General features: G+C 37.2%; 3 protein-coding genes and 1 long non-coding RNA gene across 5 annotated transcripts; 1 reads left to right on the top strand and 3 right to left on the bottom strand.

Annotated features, from left to right (window-relative positions):
- Nucleotides 1–650: 650 nt before the first annotated feature.
- Nucleotides 651–1,982, bottom strand: LOC111811954 (uncharacterized). Its single transcript, XM_023699031.2, has one exon. It carries the CDS (start codon nucleotides 1,980–1,982, stop codon nucleotides 816–818), a length of 1,167 nt encoding a protein of 388 aa, XP_023554799.2. The 3' UTR covers nucleotides 651–815.
- Nucleotides 1,983–2,482: 500 nt separating this feature from the next.
- On the top strand, nucleotides 2,483–7,307 carry LOC111811955 (cytochrome b5). 2 transcript variants are annotated; one of them, XM_023699032.2, is made up of 4 exons: nucleotides 2,483–2,562; nucleotides 4,864–4,999; nucleotides 6,771–6,837; nucleotides 6,943–7,307. In XM_023699032.2, exons 1-4 carry the CDS (start codon nucleotides 2,498–2,500, stop codon nucleotides 7,191–7,193), a joined length of 519 nt encoding a protein of 172 aa, XP_023554800.2. In that variant the 5' UTR covers nucleotides 2,483–2,497; the 3' UTR covers nucleotides 7,194–7,307. The 2 variants fall into 2 exon arrangements, with proteins under 2 accessions (XP_023554800.2, XP_023554801.2); XM_023699033.2 differs by lacking the exon at nucleotides 2,483–2,562 and adding an exon at nucleotides 3,014–3,139.
- Nucleotides 7,308–8,041: 734 nt separating this feature from the next.
- On the bottom strand, nucleotides 8,042–12,859 carry LOC111811091 (BTB/POZ domain-containing protein At5g48800). The gene is made up of 4 exons (XM_023697820.2): nucleotides 12,286–12,859; nucleotides 10,899–10,965; nucleotides 8,973–10,145; nucleotides 8,042–8,767 (listed from the first exon to the last, which is right to left on the bottom strand). Exons 1-4 carry the CDS (start codon nucleotides 12,366–12,368, stop codon nucleotides 8,234–8,236), a joined length of 1,857 nt encoding a protein of 618 aa, XP_023553588.2. The 5' UTR covers nucleotides 12,369–12,859; the 3' UTR covers nucleotides 8,042–8,233.
- Nucleotides 12,860–18,118: 5,259 nt separating this feature from the next.
- LOC111811175 (uncharacterized) lies at nucleotides 18,119–21,538 on the bottom strand. Its single transcript, XR_002817508.2, has 2 exons — nucleotides 21,376–21,538; nucleotides 18,119–19,177 (listed from the first exon to the last, which is right to left on the bottom strand). It is a non-coding gene; the product is annotated as an uncharacterized LOC111811175 (long non-coding RNA).
- Between the last annotated feature and the right edge of the window lie 2,625 nt (nucleotides 21,539–24,163).

Below are 24,163 nucleotides of genomic sequence, written 5' to 3'. Positions count from 1 at the left end.
TATGCCAACAAGTTAATCCAAATATATTTGTTTGTATATATATATATATATACACACACATGGGCGTTGTTGTTGCTTTTATATTTTCATATAATACCAATTTTAATTTTTTAAATCTTCCTTTCAAAACTCTCTTTCGAAATCTCTCTACCCCGTTTTCTAAAACTTTATTCTTGAACTGAGGCTAGAGGCTTGAGCATATTCGCTTGGTCGTAGACGCAAGAACGAATAGACTTAACTCAATTGTTGCTGAGAAGTGAGTGTTGCACAATCGCAAGTCCGCTGCCATTAAGGTGTTTGTGACAAGTTATATATTATAGCGGGGAGGAGAGTATAATCCTGACCTAGTTTAGGAGAAATCTCTTTTGGCTCTCTCTTCTATTTTTGGTTCAGTCTAGGACGACTTGTGCATGCACGTAAGTGAAGACGAGGAACATAATTCCAGTCCCAGTTAGCTATTAGGGAGAAATATATAACATCGGAGAGAGGATATAAACATATCCGTGTTTAGCTATTAAGGAAAAATCTCTTTTGACTCGGCCTCCTATTTTGGGCTCCATATGAATATAATAGTGATGATTTAATGGAGAATTATAGGATGATCATGTTGAGAAGACAAGAGTAATAGCCAATGAGAGCAAGTAATAGAGTAGTAGGCAAAGATTGATATACACTTTGGGAATACAAAGATTGAAATTCTTGAGGGATATTTTACAACAACTAATCTTTGTGGGCGCAAAATGATATCTCTACTCAAATTTGAGCATCTTCAAATCCTCATCAAATGATCAAAGAAATGAGTTTCAAAATCAGAATCAAAAAGCGTCGAGGATTTCCAAGATGAAATCGCTGCAAGTGGGACAGTTCCCGCGGCTAACCATGAATTCCTTCGAACACAGCCTGCAAAATGTATGCCCGCATGGCGCCAATGCCGCGTTCTTATGCTTCACCATGCAAATGCAGCAGGTGAATTCTCCGCCATGCCCGTCGTCTTCATCTTCATCGTAGTCTTCGTCGTCATCGTCGTCGTCGAAGAAATCTTCTCCAAATCCCATTCCGTAAGTCGATCCTCCGAATCCCATTTCCTTATCCGTCTCGTGCAATAGGTCCATCAGCGATATCCTTACCGGCTCAGACGACGGTGAGTTCTCCTCCTCCTCCTCCTCCTCCTCCTCCTCCTCCTCCTCCTTCTCCTTCTCCTTCTCCGATGCGGTTGTTGAGTCTTCCTTCTCGTTTTCGTTTTCGTCTTCCTTCTCGTTGTTCTCGTTTTGTTCATTGTCTTTTTCTGTAGCTTCCGCGGCGGCTGCTGCTGCATCGGCTGCTTCTTGTGCTGCTACGGCTTCTCTAGCGGACATCATTCTCGACTCTGAGAAATTGAAGTGTCGAGCTCTGTTATCGCGATCTGGTTCCGTTGGATCCGTGTAGTCCATTGCAGACACACGGATTGAGTTACGGCGCGACATTTGCGGTCTCATGGTTCGATTCGGCGCTGCATCTGGAACTGATGAGTAATCGAAGGACTCATCGTAATGGAACGCGGACGCATCGTTCGGGTTGTTCAATCTGGAAGTCTGTCGAGACATCTGACGGCGAGTGGATTTGGAAGATTCTTCAGACGGACGAGTTGAAGAATCGGCGGAGTTTTTAGACGGAGACGCGCTGAAACGGACTTGATTTCGCTTTCCGGCTGTAGATCGCTTGTCTTCAACAGGAATATCGGAGGTCGGAATCGGAACCGTCGAGACCCAAGCAGAGCCAGCGCGCTTCAGCCGGAGCTTATCCCTAAAGGACTTCCAAGTCCTTCTGTCCTTTCCGAAAAGCCCCTTGCCGACGCTGGGCTCCTCGTCGCGGATTATATCCAGCAGCGTTCTGCCGCGGATTTCAGCGGCCCTTGAAGCGGCCGGTGGCCCTAATCTATTATTAGCCAGAACGTCGTCCAGAGTATAGCCTGCCAGGCTACGGCCATCCTCAACTATCGACATCTGATCGAAATCTGGAGAATCGAAACAACCTTCCGTGTTCACGAAGATCACAAAAAGGACAGAAATATCAACTGAATGCAGGTCAGTAGAATCAATAGATCATTATATTTCTGGAAAAACCTAATTAGTGATGCAAATCGATGAACATCAACAACAGAATCAAGTTAACTTCCACGAATTCCTGCTTTATTCTCTGAGATTGAAAGGGAAAAAAAAAAAAAAAAAAAAAAACTCAGTACCTTGTAATTGTTAATCGAAAATCTAACAGGAATTGCTCGAGCTTGGAAGGAATCAAGAAGAAGAAACTCAGGTATTTCAGATCAATTCCTCTGTTCTTTCGATCAATTACTGATACAAATAGATGGCCATGAAAATCAAATTAAGCTTCAGCAGTTCATGCATTAATCATCTTAGTTTCTTGATCTTGTGGAATTAAAAAAGCATTTTGGAAATTGCAGGACAGAAAAGAAACCCACCATGGAACGAGGGAGATCCAATGTTAAATTTGACAGCGAATGGCTTCTGCAAGAATTGTGGGGCTTGGAAGGAAGAAGAAGAAGAAGAAGAAGAAGAAATTCAGGTAGTTCAGATCAATTCCTTTGGTCTTTCGATCAATTACTGATATAAATAGATGGCCATGAAAATCAAATTAAGCTTCAGCAATTCATGCATTAATCATCTTAGTTTCTTTATCTTGATACAAATAGATGACCATCAAAATCAAATTAAGCTTCAGCAATTCATGCATTAATCATCGTAGTTTCTTGATCTTGATACAAATAGATGACCATCAAAATCAAATTAAGCTTCAGCAATTCCTGCATTAATCATCTTAGTTTCTTTATCTTGATACAAATAGATGGCCATGAAAATCAAATTAAGCTTCAGCAATTCATGCATTAATCATCTTAGTTTCTTGATCTTGATACAAATAGATGGCCATCAAACTCAAATTAAGCTTCAGCAATTCATGCATTAATCATCATAGTTTCTTGATCTTGTGGAATTAAAAAAGCATTTGGAAATTGCAGGACAGAAAAGAAACACACCATGGGAGAGTGAACGAGGGAGATCCAATGTTGAATTTGACAGGGAATGGCTTCTGCAAGAACTGTGGGGATTGGAAGGAAGAACAAGAAGAAGAAGAAGACATTCAGGTATTTTAACTCAAATTCCCTTGTTTTTCGATTGATTTCATTTTATTTTTTTTGTTGTGTTTGTCGTAAAAATAAAATAAAATTATAATGGGAATGAAGAGTGTGGAAGGGAAGCAATTGGTTTGGAGAGGCTGTCCCCATTTTTCGGGGAGCTTTGAGGTCGTAGAAATTTGCTTAAACAAAGTTTTGTTACATTTTTTTTAAAAAGAAAATGCATTTTTAATGAGAAGCTATCAAAGCTTCCTTTGTTAACTTTCTTTCAATATTTGGTTGGAAAAAATGCAGTTTTTTTTGTTTTTTGTTTTTTTTTGTTTTTGTTTTTTTGTTTGTTTGTTGATAAATTTCCATACAAAATAAATAAAAAAAGCCATAAAATTTGTATTTTGTTTTTTAAAAAATATTTTTTAATAATACCTTCAAAAAAAAAAAAAAAAAAAATTCTGAAAATTTTTAGTTTTTTATGGAAACTATAAATACCTTAGTTGACTGTTTCATTAATATCCTCCGAAAGTACTTTTATATGTCTATTTTTAAAACATATTTATGAAATTTTAAAAGTTATATTAACTCCTTACATTTATAAGAAAAAAAGCTCAAAAATATTTTTATGGTGGATGTTATAGAAGAAAACTATCTATTGACACTTTAGATTATCTTCAAATTTTTTAACGTTGTTTTTTAAAGTTTATGAGTATTTTTTGAATCGTGTTACTAACAATAAAAGTATTTTTGAATATTTCAAAAAGTTTAAAAATGTCTTTTGAAGTTTTAAAAAAGTTGAAGTGTATTAATAAAACTTTTGAAAGTAAAAGGATATTTTTGAATTTTTTCTAAAAATTAAATGGTATTTTTAAAACTCATATAAAGTTCAAAGGTATCTTGAAACAAAATGTTAACGGTCCGTTAAAAATTAACGACAATGATATTTTTGAAATTTTCTTTAAAAGTTTTAAGAGTATTATTGACGGTTTTAAAAGTTGGTAATTATCCGGGTTTAAAATTAATTTAAGCATTTGGAGGGTAGAATAAATCAAGAGAACCTGTATATAAAAACACTTAAGGAAAATATACCCAAATAGAATAGTTCTCTTAAAATCTAAACCGTTTGCTAATATTAAAAAAAATGCTTAAAACAAAATGTATTTTTGAAGAACACTCGAACTAAAATATTCTTAGAAAATAATTTCAAAATAGGCTCTTAGTTGCTATATAAATATAGTAATCCTCCATAAATTAAATAATTTCTCCCCACAAAAAAAAACTTATAACTTACTTAACCTTAATTATTTAATTTGTTATACTGGATTCATGAATTAAAATGCTAATATGCTAAAAATTGATACAATTTAAAATTCTTATAATGGTCATTCTTTTAGAATTTATGGGAAAAATATAAACTTTGAAGATATTAGAAACAAAATTGAAAAATATTCCAATATTAGGAACTTGTTTTGTATAGACTCAAAAGTATATACATACTTGGAAGAATTCGATGACAAAAAAGGTATTTTCTTAAAAATATAAATTCTTTTGACTTTTCTGGTCTGAGTGACAAGAAAAATTGAAGAAGAAAGGTTGGTATGAGATGGCATTGCATGAGCCTCACCTGTCCAACGCTCATTAGGAAATAAAATCAAAGAAATCTTGAGATTCATTGTCCCACCAACCCCATTTCCCAATACCCTTAAAAACCTCTAAATCCACCGCCGCCCCTTTGGCTGCAGAACAAGAAAGATTTGCCTCCCAGATTACACAACACTCTTCCAAGCTGCGACCATGGATGGCCGCACGGTGTTCACTTTGGCTGAGGTTGCCTCCCACGACAACCGCAACGACTGCTGGTTGATCATTGAGGATAAGGTATGTGTTCATTTGTCTGTGTGACCCAATGTGGCTTTAAATTCTTTACATGGCTCGGCTCTTATTTTCTGTTTGATGGGTTTCTGGCTTTTGCTTTCCTTTGTATGATTCTTTTCTTGTTTCTAATTTATATGGTTCACGGTTCACTGGGTATGCTTTCTTTTGATTGATTGAGTTTGATGAATGGGATTACTGTTCTGTGTTCTTGTTTGAGACTGAATTGGGCTCGTGAATCTTTATGGCTAAAAAAAGTTTAGGTCGTTTTGATTTGATAGGTCTCTAAAATTACTAATTAAAACTCTAAACTTTTAATTTTGTGTGTATGGCATTTTTTTTTTTACATATATGTAATATAGGCATAAAATTGAATTTCAGTAGAACCTTAATCATTTGATCTTGTCTCAGACCATTTTTGTGTGATAGGTAAATCGTATTAGACACAAAAATAAAATGAGTTAACTAGAGTATAGTTTAATAGAGTATAGTTTAATGGATTAAAATATATACACAGTTTAATGGATTAAAATATATACACTTGTAAGTCGTTAAACTCAAAAAAGTTACTTATTACATAGTTTTTTTTAAAGTTGACAGACTTATTAGACACAAGACTAACTTAATTGAGTCGAAATGAAAACAAAAAAAAGTAATGTGTTAATATGATAGAGAACCAAATGGGAGTCACGGGATAAACCAAGTGACCAAAGCTTAATAATTACGAAATCCTAGAATAAATAGGTCAATATGTTAAGTAGTGAATAGGGTTTCTTAGAGTTGTCCTTTATGGATATTGTATCGGATAGCGGGTGCAAAATCCAACTTTCGACACATGAGTAGAGGTGCAATACCGGCACACCCGTGCTACTCGGTAATGTCTTTGAAAAATCCATTTCAAAGGAAGTCGCCCGAGACACTCGTCTCGGAACGCTTGCTTTCATTGTGACATACACATGTGCCACAGGGTAGCTCGCCTAGGCTACAAGGCTCAGGTGTAATGTGGAGCCGACACCATGCCTCCCCTGTAGGATATTTTGAGTCATTTCCTAACTGGCGAGTGTAGACATGATGGACTTGACTCCAAATTTTGCGAGCATTCATATTTCATATGGATGGACTTAACTCCAAAACTGCATGCCCAAAGTCCCTTCGAAATCTCGACTTTCAAGGTTAAGGCCTAGGACCCTACTCGACCCTTCAACAAGCCTATCTTTGACACTCTGTCTACTCGTTGCTCTTATCTTGCTTATTCCTCGTTTTCTCTTCAATGTCCACTCTGTGTGGTGTGTTAGATGGCACACCGTCCTCCTTGGTCTCATCATGGTACTTGTTTAGGCCCTCGTGTGGTCGATTGGTGCCATTTGAGGGTCGCCGCTTCTTTTATCGCATCGTGAGAGTTAAAACCTATTCTCTTCACAGTAAGGTTGTGACACTAGGACACTAGTTGCAAAGTCAATATAACTCCAATATTTGTTAAACACATGTTGAACAACTTTGGATTTCCTTCCAGTAATAACATAATATATATTTTAAAAAGTGTATATTTTATTAAACTGAGTGTTTGTCATAGTTGTCTTTGATTTTTTTTAAAATGACATTTGATCGTGTTTCTATAGTGTCTTATCTGTGTCTATGTTTCTTACCTGCATATTGTTTGCGAGACAACTATGGAGCAGTGTGAATGAGTTTCGCTCCAGAAAAGATATCATTTATATTACTGATTATGTTGTGCTTGGTATCACTTTCATTTTGTTCATTTGCCTTAATCCAATAGGTATATGATGTGACAAAATTCCTCGAAGACCATCCTGGTGGTGATGAAGTCTTGTTGTCAAGCACTGGTAGGGAACAACAAACGACGATACTTTTTCATTGCAATATGCTCCTAATAACATTTGTTAAATGAACGGATCATAATATAATGTTTGAGGGCTTGTTATCTACAGGTAAGGATGCAACCAATGATTTTCTCGACGTCGGGCACAGCAGCGCTGCTAGTGCAATGATGGAAGAATTTTACGTAGGCGATATCGATAGCTCGGTTATTCCTGCAAAAGGAGAGTACATTCCTCCAAAGCAGCCCCTATACAACCAAGACAAGACACTGGAATTCATTATCAAGGTACTCCAGTTTCTAGCTCCCCTGGTAATTCTAGGTTTGGCTTTTGGCATCCACATCTATACCAAAACGACTTAAACGTTGAAGTTAGTGATTGGTCCAGTGGCTTTTGGTTTTTAGGTCATGTTTGTCTTCGCGAACGGAACATCGTTGTTTTTATTGTCTTCCTTTTATGGATTATTGGTAGTGAAAGAGCGAGTGCTTGAATGGTTGATGAAAATATTATATTATGAAGAGCAAGAATGCTCTATATATATATATAGAATACAAAAATATATATTTCCAAAACTAAATCAACTCCTAACAGATTGAATCAGATAAAAAACTAAATCAAAACTAAATCAACTCCTAACTATAAGGAGATTTAATCAACAACAACCACTTTAACCATTATTGAAACATTCTAAACAATGATATTCTGAACATTTACTCAAAGGATAGTCTCTGAACATTTACTCAAAGGATAGTCTTTATCGTCTTTCAAAAGAAAAAAGAAATGAGGGAGCGAGGGACCCCAACCCTGATTAGCTTGCACATGTAGGCTTTCCAACTCGGGAAAAGCAGCCTGCACCAAACTCACATAGTCTTTTGGTGAAAGGTGTTTTATGCTCTTACGTGATATTGAAAACCACTCGATCGATTGGAACAAAATTTGTGCTATTCAAGTTGTCCTATAGAGCATGACTCCGTTCTTGGAACTGAACAAGATTTGGCAATACAAAGACTTTAGTTTTGTTGTTTGACCTGATCTCCCCTCGTTGAGACCTAACAAAATGATTCAACTTCCATTCACCTGCACCCCATATAAATACATACTTTTTTCGCTTGCGAAAAGTCCTAACATTAGTATGAGTTCGTTCGCGTAAGGGCGGATGACGAAGACGAATTCCACGATAACAAGAAAGAGAAATGAAAGTTGGTCGGTGAGTAACATTCAATACTGTTGAGATTTGGTTACCAAAAACATCATCGATAAAGAATTCTTGGCAATACTAATCATTTACAGGTTACAAATAGACCGAACCATTCTCGAACGAAAGAGGGGGAAAAAGGGAAAAACTTGCATTTACTTGACAAAGAAAGAGGCTCTGCATTGCTCTGAGTGATGTAAATTGGAACTATTCTGCACTTGTACATGTTCTTTCAATCACTTTGGAATCCGTCCTCAGTGAATGTTTCGATGGCGAACTCGAACCCTTTGAAGAGCTATTCCCAAAGAAGCTCATTTTACTAAATTTCCTCGAGAACGAATTCATAAATTTACGAGAACTGGACTTTTGCATATCCCTCCTCATACAAACATGTTCTTTTTCGAGATCATTCAATCTCATCCGTAGTCGAGCCAGTTCAAGTTTTAGCTCCCGATTTTCTCGTCTCAGTGATGCATAATTGTCTCGTGGAGACATTGCTGCACTCAATGCACCACTGCTAATCCTCCATGATTGATGCGAAGGTTTGTAGTCTTCATCACCACAAGAATTCGACAATGCGTTACGAAGCCTCAGTTGCTCGAAATAAAGGACTTGAACCATGCATTGGAGGGGAAGGCGCTCGTTTTGAGCAGCATGAGCTCCGGCCTCCTGCGAGAGCTTCTGAAAATCTATTAGCTTGCAGAGCTTCTTCTTGTCTAAATCTGATAGACCTTGATGAGCCTGTGGCAATGAAAACATCAAAAGACACAATTATAGAACCTGGTGCACAATGTGAAAAACTGAAACCATGAAGAAATGAAGAACAATCAGTTTACGAGGTTCAACTATAATCTCGTTCCTCGACTGGTAAAGGATCACCAAGTAACTATAAGAAAATAGAACATGAACTCAAACTTAGGCCGTGAGGAAAAGCGCACATACGTACCTTAAGATAGATATCAATGGCTCGATATAATCCATCGTGGATGGTGCGTGCATGCGAAGGTAAGGAATCTGCAATGACCATGAACTTCGAAAGCTTGAGGTTTGCATCCGGGGCAATTTCAGCAAGGTAGTTGTCTACTAATTTGGATACTTTAAACAACGCACTTTGAGATGGCGAACGAGGACTATCCGATTCAAAAACGGAGGCATCTTCCATATCGTCCTCGCTATCGTCTTGTTGAGAGAAGTTTACCAAGATCCTGTGGACCGTGTCAACATCAAATAAAGTATCAGCTGAATGTTTGAAGGATGGAATCAGAAGATCATCAAGAGTAGCGATATCCAACTGAGATCCTATCCTTCGCTCGAGGTCAAGTCTGCAAGCAACAGAGCAATCAAGCATCACAGCACTCCTCAGAAGCCCAAAAAGGAAACTGATTGGAATAGCCAATTTTTCAACTGGAAAAAGGCTAACTATTGTTTCAACAACAAGTTTTTCTTGCCCGTATGAACTCGTAACAAAATCGACCTTTGTCTGGCCAGATGGGTTCCACAAACTGGATTTCTTTGTTAACTCTCTTTGAGCATAATTCACCAAGGATGCACCTATGCTCTCAGGACGAACCCCTCGACACTTCATGGCAGTAATGACTCGTTCATACAAGTCGACACGAAGAACAGAGATATCCTCGATCCACCAGTCGCTATCACACGTGGCCTGCTTGCTCATGTGAAGTCTCCCTGAACTGCTATACTCCAAGCGTGAGAAGCTCGAAGCAATTTGCTCTGTACAAGCTTTTGATGCTATTGCATCAATGCAGCGGCTAACTACTTTCAGCTCATCAGCTAAAGGGAGCAGATTCTCACATTGTTGCAACACTTCAACACACATTTCAAGGTTCTTTGAGACGACGCTCTCAAGATATTCTTCAGCTCGAGAACCAAGATTATCCTTCGAGAATTCTTCACTCATTTCAAGATAATCAGATGCACAACATAGCTGAGCAACATTTCCTGGAGTAATTTCGAAGTTGATCCCATAACAAAATTTTGCTGCTAGCTCAAAAGATTCAGCACCTCCTGGTAGATTAAGAAGCTCCACCTTCGAGATGTCGGAATCCCTATGTTCTGCAACTAACCTTCGAATCCGCCCACTTCGAGAGACGAGAGGGAACTGCGTTCAGTAGTTGAGTTAAACCAGTCATTCATTAGGAACTATAGATTTCAGCTATAGGATAGGCAGAATATATGTTCAAGTCCAGAACTCTAAATGGATTTTCTCTATATACATTAATGCTTTGTCTCTACAAGTTCATGTTCGCAGGATGAGAACGCATTATGCAGGTATTATTCAGAAAAACATGTTGAGGATTGTTGGGAGGAGTCCCACATTGGCTAATTTAGGAAATGATCATGGGTTTATAAGGAAAGAACACTATTTCTATTGGCATGAGACTTTTTGGGGAAACCCAAAGCAAAGTCACGAGAGCTTATGCTCAAAGTGGAGAATATCATACAATTGTGGAGAGTCTTGGTTCATGTCAATAGAATCCTCGAAAGTGTAGTCAAAAGTGACTCGTTTGTCGAACAAATGATGTACTTTGTTTGAGGACTCCAAAGAAGGAGTCGGGTCTAGATTAAGAGGAGACTGTTTGAGAGCTCCATAGGTCTCAGGGGAGGCTATATAGTGTACTTTGTTCAAGAAAAGGATTGTTGGGAGGGAGTCTCACATTGACTAATTTAGGGAATGATCATGGGTTTATAAGGAAGGAACATTATCTCCATTGGTATGAGGCCTTTTGGGGAAGCCCAAAGCAAAGTCATGAGAGTTTATGCTCAAAGTGGACAACATCATACCATTTTGGAGAGTCGTGGTTCCTAACTAAACACAGTGAGGAAACTACATCATTCAAGTTGTTAGTGTTACCTTATGCAAGGAGAATGTAACTCCAGCCACTTCTATTGTAATATCGCTAGGAACATCGCGGAAAATCCTACACAAATCAATAGCCAATTATTCACAAACAAAGGTGTCCAAATTTAAACTGCAACTCCAACAACTGTGCCAAGAAGAAAACAGCCATAGAGAGAGAGAGAGAGAGATCTAGCTCTTTGTTTTGCAATAAATGGATTTGGAGATACTTCAAAATCTAATGGAATTGTCTATGCCATTTACAAACTAAAAGAGAATTCACGCAGATTCCATCAATATGCAGCACACCATACAGAGAACAAAAGGTAGAAAGCATTGTGTAGCCAAAATAAATCTAGAATTTCAATATGGTAAACATGTAACCAATAAACCAACTCTTAAGATGACAGTCAATCAAAGCAGAGCGTCTAAATCATTTCGGAACACACGAATCAGTGCCAAACGAGACATCAATTGATGTACCATAATAAATCCTAAACCGGACATGTAATGGCCCAAGTCCACCACTAGCAGATATTGTCCTCAATGTTTTTAAAACGCGTCTGCTAGGAAGAGGTTTCCACACCCTTATAAAAAATGTTTCGTTCTCCTCCCCAACCGATGTGGGATCTCACAATCCACCCCCCTTCGAGACCCAGCGTCCTAGCTGGTACACCGCCTTGTGTCCTCCCCCTTTGGGGCTCATCCTCCTTGCTGGCACATCGCCCAGTGTTTGTCTGCTACCATTTGTAACGGCCCAAGCCCACCATAGTAGATATTGTCCTCTTCCCCCTCAAAGTTTTTAAAGCACGTCTGCTAGGGAGAGGTTTCCACACCCTTATAAAGGATGCTTCGTTCTCCTCCCTGACCCATGTGGGATCTCACAGGACATAACTGGCTTGCGTAGAAAAGCTCCAACTTGAGCGAAAACCAGCACGACAACGTTGACTCTTCAGAACATTCAAATATAAGGGATGACTTTTATTAAGTATGCTTTCATTGAGAAAAATAAAAGAATATACAAGCATACAAGAAAAATAAGCCCCAACAACAAGAAAAAAAAGAGTAACACTAACTATAGATAAAAACTTCAATCGAAAACAACAAGACCCAGCTCAAAATTCAAGTGACTATTAAAACAAACTATCTAGACCAGGTAACAAGCACCCCAATAACAAAACAGCAGAGATCTTGCTGGGTTAGAATAGCAGAAAGTACAAAAGAACAATGACCAAAATGGCAGCATTACACCATAGCTTATAGCATATAACCAACGACCCAAGTTAAGTAGTACACAAAACTGCACAAAAGCCAAATTAACATCTACTCAAGAGCTAGCTGAAAACTACACAGACCAAAAGACAATCAAAGAACAAACAAACAAACAAACAAACAAACAAACCATTCGTTGCAGCGGTGGCGCACAGACTTAGCAAGAGACAACTGTTGCTGGAGCTGGAGCTGCAGCATGTCGCTTCGGTCCATTCAGAGGAAGCGAGCCAAGGGAGAGCTTAGGAAACAAAGGGTGTAAAGAGACATAAACAGAGACAGAGACCCAGTTGAGGAAAGGTCAAGAAGTTCTTTCGCGACTTTCGTCGAACAGGTTGAGTGCATTGTTGCAAATCACTAGATTACAATCTTCCTTTCCAATGGGGCCTTATTGGTGGGTCATACCTTCGATTAGCACGCCACAAATTGTTTGCAATCCCATCAAACCTTGCTAGATTCACTAATTTTGTGCCTTCTTTTTGGGTTTCTTCCTTTTTTCCTCTGTGATCATTTGTGCCCTGTTTGAGCAGGCAAACAAGCGCGATAAAGGGGCAAGAAAATCTGCAATCTTTGAACGAACATAAAAGTCAAAAATCCATTCCAAACTGTGCGATCAAGGAATCAAAAAGAATTATAAAAGAGCGGGAAAAAGTCGTTATTTCGTTTGACAAATCATGATCTCATTTTTCCAAGTCTTCTCCTTCACCCTTTATGAACCGTAAAAGTTTAAAATCTTTTTTCTGTTTATTCTCAATCAACAATTTCAAAATATCACTTAGGCCCTCAATCTTTTACTTATTACCATGCACACCCCAAAATTATCATACCACCATTTATTTGATCATTATTGTGCTAAATTATAAATTATAAATTATATAAAAGTAATCCACAATTATCTTTTTTTAATATTCCAAAACTACCCTTACCCAAAAATTAAGAATTAAAATATTCGGTCACCTCAAATCAAAATTTAAAACTAGAATCTACATTTTTAGTCATAATAATTTTGAAATATTTATAAAAAGTTAAAGGGTATTATAGTAATTTTAGTATATATACACGATTTTATTATTATTATTATTTTTTTTTTAAATAAAGGACACGTAAATTATTTTTTTTCTTTAAGCCTAATTTTAAATTATCTTCTTAAATAATTTATGCATATTTTGGAAAAGGAAATTCCATCAAAAGGACAGGCAATCTTTGATTTGATAGTTAAGAGTTATTATTTGTTGTTAATTTATAAATTGTAATTATTGATTAATTGGCAACATCAATTTGACAATTAATGAAATTTAAGATCAATTTATAATTTTTTGAAAAGGAAAAAAAAAAATAAAACGTAAATTAACATATTATTGTTTAATTGTTTAAAAATATGAATTAAAAAAAGTTCAGGGACATACAAGACAATTTTAAAAGTTTAGGGACCAAATAAACTTTAAATGAAATCTTTTGAGTGTTACCTGATAACTTACTGTTAAAAACAATAAACTGAAGAATAGGGAAAAATCTCACCGTCTAAGAATGAAATTAGCTAAGAATGGGGAGAAATCTCAGACTATTATACGGTATTACAAAATACACAAAAAAATAAGAAAAAACATCCCACCTCTGACCAGACTAAATCAAATAACTAAATTAAATTTAAATCAAATAAACAGACCCATGCGAAAAATACTTCATGCGAGGTAAATTATTATATGATTAATCAAACAAAATCAAGGGACCTCAGTGGTTAATTACTCGAATCTAACCTTTGATATACATACAAATTAACTCTTTCTACCAAATAGACATAAAATTCGAGTCAATTCATAAAATAAATAAATATATTATATATATAAACACATACATATATAAATTAATGTAATTAATTTTTTTTTTTTTTAAAATAAACTATCGAAATTGAATCCGACAAATCATCGCATCTTTAAACTTTTATCAAATAAGTCCCTAAAGTTTACAAAATTTCTCACCGGTCCCTAAATTTTCATAATTATTTTAATATTTGTGTTAATAAGTCCCTAATACATTTATTATTATTTTTTTTTTTGTCAGCACAACATAATTTAATAGATAAAATATAAATATAATTTGATAAGCGCCTAGAATGCTGGAATTTGCAAAGCTAGAGGTCTTTCTAGAATCCTTGCAAAACGTTCACAGAGAAAGCTAACTTAACGGATTGATTCCAACCAAGAGCTGGTTAGAAGATGAATGACTCTTAGATCGAACTTGGAATCTATGATGGTGACTCTTAAATACTAAGACAATTCACTCCAGAATTAGCTTGATCAAAACTAATTCAATGAATCGGTTTAAACATCAAACCTAAAGCAAGGTTTGAAAAAGAATAACACCAAAAGGGTATCAAGAAAACACAAAGGTTATTTTTCTGTATTCAACAAATCCTCCAAACATGAGTATTACATTCCTTTAAATAGATCTAAAAGGTAACCCAGCATAATAAAGTTCATCCACCAACTACAAATGCTATTAAATACAAATTGAAGCAAATAAGACATTAATAAATTTCCTTAATTGGTAATTCAACTACCAAAGGCAAGTCTTCTAATTACTTTCCAATATCAGCCACTCCATTATCTTCTTGATTTGATTCTTGAATCTTCTTTGTATTACTTCTTGTAATTACTCGTTTGGGTACATGGAAGTGATCAGTTGTTGGATTCATATCATAATCCGCTCTCACGAGTCTGAAAAGAACACATTGGAGTACGAGAGAAGCAAATAAAAGAAAAATTAAAAAAAATAAAAGAAAAAAAGAAGGGAGTGGGGGACTAAATAATAAAAACTTATATAAGATGCCAAGATGAAAAAGTAGGCAAAAAAGAAAGTATATTATTCTCCTTTCGGCACTTACCCAAATAATAATAATAATCATCCTTTATCTTTTCTTTCATTTCACTTTCCCACTCACCACATAAACCAAACAAACCTAAATTGTGAGATCTCACGTCGGTTCGAGAGGGGAACAAAGCATTTCCTATAAGGGTGTGGAAACCTCTTTTTAATAGATGTATTTTAAAATCGTGAGGTTGACGGCGATATGTAACGGGTCAAAGTGAATAATATCTACTAGAGGTGCATTTGGACTCTTACAAATGGTATCAGAGCTAGACACCGGGCAGTGTGCTAGTGAGAATGTTGGACCTCCAAGGGGGATGAATTGTGAGATCCCACATCGGTTGGAGAGGGGAACAAAACATTTCTTATAAAAGTGTGGAAATCTCTCCCTAGCAGACACATTTTAAAACCGTGAGACTGACAGCAATACGTAACAGGTCAAAGTAGATATATCGGCTAGTGGTGCGCTTGGACTGTTACAAATGGTATCAGAGCTAGATATCGAGCGGTGTGCCAGCGAGGACACTAGGTCTCCAAAGGGATGGACTGTGAGATCCCACGTCGGTTGGAGAGGGGAACAAAACATTTCTTATAAGGGTGTGAAAACCTCTCCCTAGTAGACGTGTTTTAAAGTTGTGAGGTTGACGGCGATACGTAATGGGCCAAAGTGAACAATATTTACTAGAGGTGCAAAAGTGAACAATATTTACTAGAGGTGCATTTTGGACTGTTACAAATGGTATCAGAGCTAGACACCGGGCAGTGTGCTAGTGAGAATGTTGGGCCTCCAAGGAGATGGATTGTGAGATCCCATGTCGATTGGAGAGGGGAACAAAACATCTCTTATAAAGGTGTGGAAACCTTTCCTTAGTAGACACGTTTTATAACAGTGAAGCTGAAATGGAAACGTAACGGGCCAAAGTGGACAATATCTGCTAGGGGTGCACTTGGACTGTTACAAATGGTATCAAAGCTAGACATCGAGCGGTTTGCCAGCGAGGACACTAAGCCTCCAAAGGGATGGACTGTGAGATCTCACATCGGTTGGAGAGGGGAACAAAACATTTCTTATAAAAGTGTGGAAACCTCTCTCTAGTAGACGCGTTTTAAAATGTGAGGCTGACGACGATACAAAACGGGCCGACGTGGACAATATCTGCTAGCGATGCGCTTGGACTGTTACAACAATCCAACCTTACCCTTTCTTTTAAATAAGAATATTTAACATTTGTAACAGATGTCAGTGATGCGTTATGACTTGTAAATATTTGATATTTGAATTTTATGAAATTTTAGTTATTAATGTTCGGGTTATGATCCAAGAGATTTTGTGACCTAACGAGTCTAAACTCCAATAACTCATTAAGTCGACCGACTTAATTTTGATTATTTTTACAATTTTATGTTCTCGTAAAAAAAATTAGGGTTAGAAATAAAAAGCGAGAATATAATTATTAAAAAGCATATAGAATATGATTGCCCACCAGCCCTAAGTAGGGTCACTCTAGGGATCATTATTTTTGGACCCATACCCTTATAATTCATATCATATCTCTTCCACCACCACATCAAAACAAAAATAACTTTCAGCTTAAGACAAACTCTTTTAAATGTATGTTGGACATGCATGTATCGTCCATATATATGTATGTATATCTATCTATCTATATATATATAGGCTATTTACTATTAGCGACATTTTTCGTTTCTCGAACGAGTGTCTAGGAACATTAGAGATTGTACTAAGACTACAATGAGACTCGAAAAAAAATTATAGCCATGAGTACAAGACCTCAGAATCCAAATCCGAGCGTGAAAACTCTATTCGTAGCATTTGAAGCCTTAGGTGAAAAATCGAGTCACGGCTAATATTTTTCAACCGTCTTGTCTTGTGAAGAATGTTCAAATGGGATGAAATTGACACATATTTTCAGTAGAAAAAGACTCGTCGTCAATGATATCCTTATAAAAAATTGACCCGAAAAAGATCTGTAATAGTTTATTCCCTATTTGTTTAATTTCTAAGCTAGGTAAACCAGCGGTTGGAGTTGGGGGTGGAACCTTCTTAGCCAGTCGGGCCACTAGACTACTGTAATGGGGCGCCCAAACTCTGACACTTCATTGGACCAAGACCAACAAAGGGTCACGAGATTTCATTCCAATTTTTGAGGCCTAAAAGCTCGATGCTCTGATAAAAAAAAAATTAGTGGGGTCATGTAGGTATGACTGCCTCTCCAACTTACTAAGTGGCTCAATTTTTTCGATCGGGATAAAGTTGCTTCTCTCCCATGCTATATTCATACTTAGCAACTATGACACCAATAATTCTACAAATTTATTTATTTATTTTCTCTTTTTCTTTAAAAAAAAAAAAAAAAAAAAAAAAAAAAAAATCCACAAAATTTTTATTTATATTTATTTATTTATCTATTTGTTTTATTTTTTGAAAAGAAAAATTGTGAAAGGGAAAGTGAGTGTTCATCATTCAGTGTATTGCATGCGAACTCATAAGTCATAATCCAAATATTTGATAAGACATACATTCAAAGCATCCAATGTTTACTCCAATTTTTTCTTTCTTTCTTTTTTATTTTTATTTTTATTTTTATTATTTTCATTTTTTTCCCTATGAAATTTATTTATAAATATTTTTATTTTATTATTTTTCATTTTCTAATGCACCGTTCACTTATTCTTTTTGTGTCATTTTTTAACTTTTCCTTATAAACTTCCGTTCAAAGTTTAAAACGCCTACTAGAGAAAGGTTTCTACACCCTTGTAAAGAATGTTTCGTCCCCTCCTCAACCGATGTGGGATCTCACAATCTATTCCCTTGGGGGCCAACGTCCTCGCCGGTGCACACTGCCAGGTGTCTATTGCCAGTGCACACTACCTGGTGTCTATTACCGGTGCACACCGCCCGGTGTCTAGCTCTGATATCATTGTAACAACTCAAACTCGATGCTAGCAAATATTGTTCTATTTGGATTTTTCCTCTCTGACTTTCCCTCAGTTTTTAAAACGTATCTACTAGGGAGAGGTTTTCACTCTCATCAGAAATGTTTCGTTCTCCTCTCCAACCGACGTGAGATGTCACATACATAATATTATCTCATATTTCGTAATTTTGAACATGAATTTATATGAATTCAAATAATTGAAACGATTCTCGTTGGTTAACGTTTTTGTTTTTCAGTTATCTCAATAGTATTCTCTCTCAAAAGTTGCATCCTTGAGCGACATTGGAGGGAGAAATTGCTCTTTCCTTGTGCCTATTTTACAGTAGGAGGTTGGTTTACAGGTACATCCTTTGTAATTTCGTGGTATACCCATGGACTTACAAGTTCCTATTTGGAAGAATGCAACTACTTAACTGCCGTAGTCTCGACTCCTGCGAATAGTTTAGCACATTCTTTGTTGTTACTATGGAGTCCTGAAGCCCAAGGAGATTTTACTCATTGGTGTCAATTAGGTGGTCTATGGACTTTTGTTTCTCTCCACGATGCTTTTGGACTAATAGGTTAAGGATGTCATGTTCATAACTTCATCCACTCTTAGTCCTGTGATACGTAACGGGCCAAAATAGACAATATCTGCTAGAGGTGGGCTTGAGCTGGCATGGCTCGAGCATCCCCGAGCAGACTTTCATCAATTGTCATCCGAGCCAACTTCTGCAGCCCTGCCCCTGCAGTTGGTTTTGTAGCCAGATGTGTCAAGTCCTCCATTGTTCTTGCCCGGCAGACTGCCCTTTAGTTGCCTTGCTACCACCACGACAACGCAGTCCGACATCACAGCCTGATGATTCTTCAACATTAGAATCCAAGACCGATATTCGCGGCCGAGGTCGTTGGTTGTTTATGCCTAACCTGTGGAACTTTCAGAAGTACCCCAGATCTTAACATTGTTTTGAGGTTCTGAATCATCGACACAGTCAATACAACGAACATTACCACGAATAATATAATAGATGTATCGACTAAAAAGAATCTATGATTGTTATCTCTATCCCGACTTACGCACGAGTCTACCGACGGGACTGCTGCTAACTTCACTGGGAAGCTGAAGAATATACTCAGGGATGGTCGAGCCAACCAAAGGCTGATCAACCTCATTACTAAAGTTGTTGCAATTGTGACCCAACAAGCTGTAAGTTTCAGCTGAAATGTATAAGAGAATCAACCACTCACAAAATCAGTATAACTTTGAGTTCAACGTAAAGGGCGAGAATTTGAATGTCTGACCACTTGGTCGAGGATATATACTTTAACTAGTTAAGTTATGTTTAAGTCGACTTTGGAGTGAGAATTTGCAAGAAAGCGATATCATGCGATACTTCATCAACACAAATCGACATTACTAATGTAGAGACAAGTAGTGTTCATTGTCCTAACACCAGTTCAAGTAAGAAAAGACTATCTAGTGCCCAAACTTTTCGTAAAGGAGACTTGATTCATAAGATCAACTCATCAAAATATACACGTAAACTTCCTAGGATTCAGACTAAGATTTAGAATTTGAATTTGGCACTTGATGGTCCCGACATTCTCCTACATCTTCTGCGATATGACTGTGTTCTTACTTGTCATGAACTCTTCCAAGAGTGAAGACTATAGTCACAAACCAACACGTGTCATTTTAGCATGTATTATCTCACTCACATGATTTTTAGGAAATTTTCAAGAGGTCGATCCCACATTGGTTGGAGATGGGAACGAAATATTCTTTATAAGGGTGTGGAAACCTTTTCTTAACAGACACGTTTTAAAAACCTTGAGGGGAAGTCCGAAAGGGAAAACCCAAAGAGGACAATATTTGCTAGCAGTGGACTTGGGCTATTACATCCTACATACCTCCAAGTTAAACATGTTTAACTTCAGAGTTCATATGATTGAACTACCTAAAAAAGAATGGTATAGCTTGTTAGTATGAGTAGTAACGGTGAGATCCCATATTGGTTGAGGAGAACGAAGGATTCTTTATAAGGGTGTGGAAACCTCTCCCTAGTAGACGCGTTTTAAAAACCTTGAGGGGAATCTTGAAAGGAAAATCCCAAATAGAACAATATCTGCTAGTGGTAGGCTTGAGCCGTTACAGTAACTATCAATAGTTTTAAACATTTCCTAATCATAATTTCATATCCTTAAAATCGCTTTCAATTGGATGTAGTCTCAGTTTATCCATATACTACTCTTTTACTTGGGTACCGAGTAACATAATATCTTAACAAAGTTCAGCACTTACTATATGCCTTTAATGGGTTTCCCTAACAATGTTGTCGAGAACTATCGAGCCGATCCGCAGCTAAGGTCGTATAGATTCAATACAACTCTGTGAGACTCCTTGCATTGTGAGGTTGCAAACACAAACAGCATTACTCATTATTTACATGTTGGTAATTGTCAAAGCAATTTAGGAGTACAATGGGTATTGAGCTTGAGACAGAGTCCCACACATGGGAAAGAAAGACATCTACTTACTGAGATCCCACATTGGTTGGAGAGGAGAACGAAACTTTTCTTATAAGAGTGTGGAAATCCCTCTCTAATAGACGTGTTTTAAAAATTTTGAAGGGAAGCCTGAAAGGAAAAACCTAGAGAGGACAATATCTGCTAGCGGTGAAGTCTGCCAGAAGATATTGTTCTCTTTAGGCTTCCTCTTTTGGGCTTCCCCTCGAAGTTTTAAGACGAGACTCATCTTAAAACCTTAGGGGAAGCCCAGAAGGAAAAATCTAAAGAGGACAATATTTACTAGCGATGAACTTGAGCTGTTACAAATGGTATTAGAGTCAGACATCGAGCAATGTGCCAGTTAGGACACTAGGCCCCCAAAGGGGTGGATTGTGAGATCCCACATTGGTTGAAGAGGAGAACGAAACATTCCTTGCAAGGGTGTGGAAACCTCTCCCTAGTAGACACGTTTTAAAAACTTTGAGGGGAGCCCGAAAGTGAAAGCTTAAAGAGAACCATGTCTACTTGCGGTGAACTTAATTCTTACAAACTAAAACGTCAGCGAAGGGAATTTTGAAGAGCCAAGAAGTTGTATTCAAAAGAATCCAAGTAAAGGAACGAAACCCAAATTCATTTCATTGCGTAAATAAATCAAACACTTCATGTGCATCACTACAAGCAGAGCAACCAACAACAGGAAGAAAGAAAATCTCAAATCTCATACTTAACCAATTAAAGCCATAAACATGTACTGAAAATCATACAAATCAATCATAAACCATGAAACGATAGGCAGACGCAATAATCAAATCCCAGAACGCAGAAACAAAGAAACGTCAACAGATTATGAAGAAGAAAGAATCGCAGTGATCTTAGAAATGGAGAAAGGGAGAAGAAATTGATGATACCCATTGAAGAAATGAGTCATCGGCAATCAGAAACCACGTCGATGGTGGAAGCCGCGAAGAAACCGATCTGTTGAATGGCTCATATGTGGAATGGAGAGTTGTTTGAACCATTCTTAACTCACATTTATGAACCATATCCAACCCATTTTATATTTTGGCCTACCCACATTCCAGAGCTGTGAAATCTTATTAATCGGAGAAAGAAACGAAAAATTGTGAGGCTGACAACGATACATAACGGGTCAAAAAGTACAATATTTGCTAACGATCGACTTGAATTATTACAAGTGATATCAGAGTCAAACACCTATGTCACCCGAGCACTAGGGTGGATTGTGAAATCCCACGTCCGTTGATAAATAAAACATTTCTTGCCAAAGTGTGGAAATGTCTTCCTAATAGACAAGTGTTTAGTGTGTATTTTCTGCAATTCAACATCCTGCGATAACACTTTCTCTCGAACAAAATGATAATAAGTTTCAATATGTTTCGAACGAGCATGAAACACCAGATTTCCAGCAAGTTTGATTGCACTTTCATTATCGCAATTAATTTGAATTGGCTGAACGAGGGTAGTCACCATTTCTTGAATAAGCCTCCTGAGCCACAAACATTCTTGAGTAGCCATCGTAGCAGCTACATATTCTGCTTCACAACTTGACAAAGCAACTGTAGCATCTACTAATGACTTCCCTGTAGTTTTTTTCTCTTGAATCCTCCATATGAAACCGCTCCAATAAACTTGATGCATATCCTTTTTTTAGAGAGAAAATAACCATCCTCACCTTTCTTAATTTCCAAACCTAGAAAACAATCAGCTTCACCTAATCTTTTCATTTCAAAACGAATAGACAAGGCATCTTGGAGATCATTAATTTCAACAATATCATCACCAGTAATAATCATGTCATCAACATAAAGTAAGAGCAGGGTGCATCCAATTGTTGTTTTCTTAACAAATAAGCTCGAATCAGCACATGAAGACTTAAAATCATAAAAATTAAGATATCGAGCAATCTTACCAAACCAAGCACGAGGAGCTTGTTTGAGTCCGTACAATGCCTTCTTAAGCCTGCACACATAATTAGGATATTCCTTAGAGGTAAATCCTTGCGGTAGATCCATAAAAATATCACGATCCAACTCTCCGTAAAGGAAAGCATTTTTCACATCAAGTTGCCATAATTTCCAGCCTTTACTGGCAGCTAAAGAGATGATTGTCCGTAATGTTACCATCCTTGCGACCGGACTGAAGGTCTCATCATAGTCTCGACCATATTGCTGAGAGAACCCACGAGCAACAAGACGAGATTTGTGTCTATCAATTCTACCATCAGCTTTTTTCTTCACCTTGTAAACCCACTTACAAGTAATTAAGTCGGCATCACGAGGCTTTGGTACAAGTTCCCAAGTGTCATTTTTTTTTCGAGTGCTGAAATTTCTTCCATCATTGCATTTTCCCATTTTCCCATTCTGAAATTCCTTTAATTACTTGAATTGTATTATTTAGGTGCTTATTGCTTGCCAAAGATCCTACTTCTACAATTGGTAGGTCACCGGGTTATTCAAATAAGTTGTGTTTTCTCTGGTTTTCCCATGTTCAAACTTCTGTACCAATTCGGTCGATCCGGAATGGATCGGTTAAACACTCTATTAGGGAGCCTGGTCTTGACTCTGATGTGTGGTATTCATTCTCGTTCGGCTCTTGGAATCACATCCAGCCGTGGTTGGAACAGCTCGAAAAATCCAACCACTTCACCTACTTCATTGCCCCCAACCCTTTCTCGTACCTCTATTGAAATAGAATGGTTTCACCAGTACAGTATCAGAATTAGGAATACGAGTTACCGTTAAAGCAGGGAATAGGAGTTTACTAGTAGAGTAGAATAATTAGGAGTCTTTTACCGGTAGATAGAGTAGAAGTGAAGTAAAGGACTGCAGTTTATCAGTAGAGTATAAGAATTAATTAGGAGAGGAGTAGTAGGAGTTTAGCAGTAGGGTATCAGTTCAGTAAAGGACTTCACTGTATAATTTCGACTCATTTTCACTTGTATCTCCCATAAAAAAAACAAGACAGAACAGAAAATTAATTAATGTCAACTACAAAGTCAAACAAATGACTTGATAACTTTTTTTGTCTTTGAGGATTTTTTTTTGTGACAACTTCAATATTTGTAGTGGTTTATGTACTCTTCGCTTGAATGTCTGTCGCAATTGAAAAATCTTCTCTCTCTAACGTAGAATCATCAGGAAAAAATGCAACAGTAGTTGTACTTTTGCTGCCATCTGAATCGTCTTTGTAACTTGAAATTTCATCAAACACTACATCACGAGACACTGTAACCATCTTTGTTTCCAAATCCATACACCTCCAACCCTTTTTTGGCCTTTGGGTCAAGTTTAGTTTGATTATGTTTCAGTATATGAACATAACAAATAGACTCAAAAATACGAAAATAACTCACATTGGGTTTACGATGATAAATCAGCTCGAATGGTGATGATTCTGTCCTGGGCCATGGAGGCAGCCGATTTACAACATGGCAAATTGTTTGAAAAGCTGATGCCCATAACTCTCTTGGAAGACTCCTCGCATGCAGCCAAGACAAGCAAACTGACGTAAGATGAGCTAACTTGCACTCAGCCACCCCATTTTGTTGCGGGGTTCCTGGACAAGTCAGTTGACGCTGAATCCCATGCTCCTTACAATACTCCATAAAATCATTTGAAAGAAATTCCTCTCCATTATCCGTGCGCTTGATTTTCAATTTAAATTCTTTTTCCACTG

This window comes from Cucurbita pepo, chromosome 15 (assembly GCF_057944985.1).
Source record: "Cucurbita pepo subsp. pepo isolate OVF chromosome 15, ASM5794498v1, whole genome shotgun sequence".
NCBI classification, from domain to species: Eukaryota; Viridiplantae; Streptophyta; class Magnoliopsida; order Cucurbitales; family Cucurbitaceae; genus Cucurbita; species Cucurbita pepo.
Note: the sequence above shows the minus strand (reverse complement) of the source record. Positions and strands in the feature narration are given on the sequence as shown.

Bases quoted from the DNA above. Each gene is read 5' to 3' on its own strand.
- LOC111811091 (XM_023697820.2), bottom strand. From the start codon at position 12,368: ATGGACCGAAGCGACATGCTGCAGCTCCAGCTCCAGCAACAGTTGTCT. The intron at 10,146-10,898 runs GTAACACTAACA...TACTGAACGCAG, and splicing joins TTACATTCTCCTTGCATAAG to TTCCCTCTCGTCTCTCGAAG. The intron at 8,768-8,972 runs GTACGTATGTGC...TCATTGCCACAG, and splicing joins CCATTGATATCTATCTTAAG to GCTCATCAAGGTCTATCAGA.
- LOC111811954 (XM_023699031.2), bottom strand. From the start codon at position 1,982: ATGTCGATAGTTGAGGATGGCCGTAGCCTGGCAGGCTATACTCTGGAC.
- LOC111811955 (XM_023699032.2), top strand. From the start codon at position 2,498: ATGGCTTCTGCAAGAATTGTGGGGCTTGGAAGGAAGAAGAAGAAGAAG. The intron at 2,563-4,863 runs GTAGTTCAGATC...CTTTGGCTGCAG, and splicing joins AAGAAGAAGAAGAAATTCAG to AACAAGAAAGATTTGCCTCC. The intron at 6,838-6,942 runs GTAGGGAACAAC...TGTTATCTACAG, and splicing joins AGTCTTGTTGTCAAGCACTG to GTAAGGATGCAACCAATGAT.